The sequence below is a fragment of the Penaeus japonicus genome, unplaced genomic scaffold (genome assembly GCF_977035675.1).
Source record: "Penaeus japonicus unplaced genomic scaffold, GWHDUDI00000001_assembly GWHDUDI00000028, whole genome shotgun sequence".
NCBI lineage: Eukaryota > Metazoa > Arthropoda > Malacostraca > Decapoda > Penaeidae > Penaeus > Penaeus japonicus.
Window position 1 is genome coordinate 15,062,049 of NW_028234430.1, and position 5,000 is coordinate 15,067,048.

The following is a 5,000-nucleotide window of genomic DNA, read 5'->3' on the forward strand; positions in this document are numbered from 1 at the left end:
CAAATAATGATAATAACAATGATAATAATAACAGCAATGCTGATAATGATAATTACAATAATAATATTGATGATAATGATAAAAATAACAACATTGATAATAATAAAAAAAGATGATAGTGATAATGGTATTAATGAAAATAATAGTACTACTACTACTACTACTATTACTTATATTGCTACTCATACTACTATCGATAGTAACAATGATATCACATGTAAAGATGATAATGATGATAACTGATGATGAAATTGATTAGTAATAATAATGGTAACGCTTACGATGCTAATATCAATAAGAATTACTTTAGAGACAAGTGATGTGGTAAACAATATTGATGATGAGGATAATAACATAAAAAAAAGGATAATGGTAATTTTAATTAACAATAACAATGACTGTAGTATTAGCATATAAAAGCATGTAAAGATGTAAAGATGATAGTCATAACAATAATGATGACATAATCATTATTGATTTTTGTTTTTACGATTTATTGCACAATCATTGTAATTCATAATCTTTCGGCTAAATCATAATCATTATGATCATTGGTGCTGTATTTACGCTCATATCATTGTTTTTATATTTGTTATTACTGCCACTATTCTACTGCTAGTATTTTGTTATCATTGATAATGTAATCATGCACATTAAAGTTATGATACTAGTAATAACTACTCACTAGTATGGATAAAGATTATATATAATGATAACAGTAATACTATTATGGTAAAAATGAAACTTAGCATCAGCTTTATTATTACTATCATTTTCACCATCTTATAATTATGGTGATAATGATTTACAATATTATTCTTATTGCCGCTGTTATTGATTGTCATTTTCCTCGTTAGAGAGAGAGAGACAGTGAGAGGGAGAGAGAGAGAGAGAGAGAGAGAGAGAGAGAGAGAGAGAGAGAGAGAGAGAGAGAGAGAGAGAGAGAGTGAGAGAGAGGCAGTGAGAGAGAGATAGAGAGAGATAGAGATAGATAGATAGATAGATTGATAGATAGATAGATAGATAGAGAGAGAAAGATAGTATGAGAGAGAGAGAGAGAGATAAACTTCGTATTAATACTTAATTTACAATAACTACTACTTATGACTGCTGTTTATGTGTATATGCATGTGTGCCTGTGTGTGCGTGTATGAGTCAAGAACTATATATCTCTACATATTTTGTCTATTATCATGTTCATAGATTTTCTTCCGCTTCCTGCTATACGACAGACACTTTTGCGAATCTTCCGTCCCTCAACTCAGTGATTCTTGCAACTAACCGTCTAAGCCACATCCCTAGAGGAACCATAAAATTCAACAGCACAGACGATGGGTTTGTGAATCTAAGCGACAATACCATAAGCAGCATTGCCGTTGATGCTATTACAGGTATAGCACTTATTTGCATTGGCATAAATCATTTGAATTTATCTAAAGATTACTTAGAATATATAATTAGATATGTGTGTGTGTGTGTATGTATATATATATATATATATATATATATATATATATATATATATATATATATTTATATATATATATATTTATATATATAAATAGATACATAAATAAATACACACACACACACACACACACACACACACACACATATATATATATATATATATATATATATATATATATATATATATTATATACATATATACATATATATATATATATACATATATATACATACACATGTATATATATATATATATATATATATATATATATATATATATATATATATGTGTGTGTGTGTGTATATACATACATACATACATACATATACATATAAACATCTGTGCGAAAGATTTTCAAGAAGGGCGGGGCAACTTTCCAGGTCTCAATAAAGGCGAGTTGCATCTTTGGGAAAACTCCTTTTCGGTTCTGGAGGAGGAGGTCTTCCGGCCCCTTCTGGAAGGTGGAGCGACGATCTTCCTTCAGCGTGAGTCATTTTCTCTTATCTACATCCTCTCTTCCTTTTTTTCATCCTTCCATCCTCTCTCTCTCGCTTGCTTTCTCTGTATCTCCCTCGCTCGCTTTGTCTCTATCTTTCTCCCCCTCCCCCTCTCTCTCCTCTCTCTCTCTCTCTCTCTCTCTCTCTCTCCCTCTGTCAAAATCAAATACTATATTTCATAAATTACAATGTTTATATATATATATTTTTTCCAAAACCAAAGTAGATTTGGTTGTGTTGGTCCGTGGCAGTAAAGCGTTCTTTTCTCTGCCTCAAAACCTATGATATGAAAAGAACGCGGCAGTCTACATACTGCCGCCACCCCACTTTAGGTACACTGAAACTGAAAGTCAATCAACATCGAGCTTAAAGCAGAAAGGCAATATCAACAGCATGACAATACCTTCAGTATTCCAATTAAAGTTGAACGAAACATAATTATATTTATTTGTGGCCAAAAAAATTTGTGGGATGAATGATTCCGACATCTATATTCCATACTCCATAGTGGGGTGGCGGCAGTATGTAGACTGCCGCGTTCTTTTCATATCATAGGTTTTGAGGCAGAGAAAAGAACGCTTTACTGCCATGGACCAACACAACCAAATCTACTTTGGTTTTGGAAAAAATATCAGTCTTTTTCAGTGTTCAGAGATCTAATAGGTTTAATTGACCAATTATCTAATTGAGGGAATAATAATGAATGGTCTCATGTGGCACCTACTACACTCAATCAATGTCAACAAGACAGATATCGTTGGATTTACGACGCTATCTTATGTGTGAGCCGAGATACGAGCGTTAATTGGTTTAATTGGCCAATTATTCAATTAATGAAATTGATGAAATGTTTCATCCAATAGCCAACGCAGCGATATGAAAAGCACTAAGAATTAATTTTGAGTTGAAACTGTTTTTTTTTTTCAGACATTAAACGTCAAATACAAGTGGTGTTGTGTGTGCAAAAATCGGCTTACCGCGTGTTACTAATGACGTCACAAATACGTCATCAAAATAAGGATACTACCTCAAAACCAGTTATTAGCAAATTCGAGACTACAACCGACATCATATCGAAAGATGAAGGCCTGGGACATCCCCGTTCTCTCACATTAAGGTTTACCGTTTTAATGTTTTTTCGCGACTTTTTCGCGTCAAAATGGTTTAAAAAGTCGCGAATATCTCAACAACGCATGGAAGCCCAGAACGTTTTGACGACATTTTCAGAAAGTACATTAGATTTAATTTCTACGCTAGCATGATCATTTTTTCCTATCTCGAAAGTTTCATATAAAAAAATTGAGTTGAAAAACGTCTATTTTTGGATAGTTTGATTTTGAAATTCGTGATTTTGTGACGTCATTATGACGTCATCACTGCGTCATCAGATGTTTTTTCAGGACAGTTTTTGAAAGTTTGAACTTTCTTCTTTCCAATGCTGTGTTGCTAAATCGCGTATCTTTTATACTTCTCGAAATATATCATCACAAAGAGGACCCACTTTTTGCCTAAAAATATCCACTACCTGTATGTATATAATCGTACCCATTTTTAACAAGAACACCCTCATTTTCGGCGATTTCAGGTTGTAATAACTCGGCCGTTTTTAATCCAATCGATCTGAAATTTTGACAGTCGCGTCTTTGTGTACTAAATGCACGGAATATAAGTTTTAAGTAATTCGGACGTCGTGAAGTTGGGTAAATTTTTACCTGAAATTCGGCGAATCCACAGAAACATATAGTAGGGGGCTGGCAAGTGGAGTTACCGGAACTTGTCCTACGACTCTCGGACTGTACCAAACTCACCTCCGGTGCTCGGGCCTTCGGCCCTCGCACCGGAGGCTCGTCTACGAGCTCATCCTCGGACCCTTCGGGTCCTCGGGCTCGCATACTGCCACGGGGGGCTTGCCAGCCCCCTGATATATATATGTATATATATATATATATATATATATATATTTTTTTTTTACATAGATTTATTTCCAAATGAATTGAAATAAGCATTATAGTTTTCCCTCTGAGTTCTGTTAAATGAGCCCTAAACATTTGAACAATAGTTAATGATGCTTAGAACTAGAGTTTGCAGACTGCAGGACGATACAAACCATCAGCAAGGAGTCTCACCCTCTTGTTTCCCCGTCATTCCCGTCCAGACAACCCCCTGGCTTGCGACTGCGACATGGCGTGGCTCATCACCAACCCTCAGTTCATGGAGCTCATTTCCTCGGGAACCACCTGCTTCAACGGCGAACATCTGACCGATCTCGACCCAAGCATTTTCGAAGATCTCTGTTAGTGGATGTGCGACTTGTGCGTGTGTTCGGATGTCTCTGGCTGCACGGTCCTCTCGCCATTTCTCCTCTTTTTGTTCTTTCTTTGTTGTCAGAAGCTCGTTTTCATGGCTTAGATATTATGGCGGTGGTCATGAGATTACTAAGAGCGATCATAATGAAGAGGAAAAAAGGAGTAATAAAAATTTAGCAACAGTAATAACAATGATAATATTGTTGATCCCGATGACGAGGCTAAGTATGATAAAATGATAACCATTATTGAGCACGAGAAACAATAAATTAGCATAACCAATACCAATATTTTCATACCAGATTCCCATCGCCGTATTCATTTACCCTTACATTATATATATATATATATATATATATATATATATATATATATATATATATATATATATATACATATATAAATATATATATATATATATATAAATAAATATATATATATATAATTATAATAATAATAATAATAATAATAATAATAATAATGATTAACTGGAAGACTGGTTAAATGAAGGGATTCCATCCACAAACTACAAAATGAGCAACACATCTAAAATTGGCTAAAGCATACATATATATATATATATATATATATATATATATATATATATATATATATATATATATATATGCAATTTCGTAAGAAGTTTACACACACACACACACACACATATATATATATATACACATCTACACGAGTATTTATACATCTACATATAGTTTTTTTATG

The 5,000-nt window shown here is 33.5% G+C and overlaps 1 protein-coding gene across 1 annotated transcript in view; it reads left to right on the forward strand.

Moving 5' to 3' along the window:
* LOC122255626 (oplophorus-luciferin 2-monooxygenase non-catalytic subunit) overlaps positions 1–4,558 on the forward strand; it is a 6,057-nt gene extending 1,499 nt beyond the window's left edge. Inside the window, exons 2-4 of the mRNA XM_043019829.2 lie at positions 1,233–1,391; positions 1,852–1,956; positions 4,124–4,558. Coding sequence (XP_042875763.2) covers positions 1,233–1,391; positions 1,852–1,956; positions 4,124–4,266 — 407 coding nt within the window. The 3' untranslated portion in view covers positions 4,267–4,558. The remainder of the gene's footprint in view (positions 1–1,232; positions 1,392–1,851; positions 1,957–4,123) is intronic.
* The last annotated feature ends 442 nt before the right edge of the window (positions 4,559–5,000 follow it).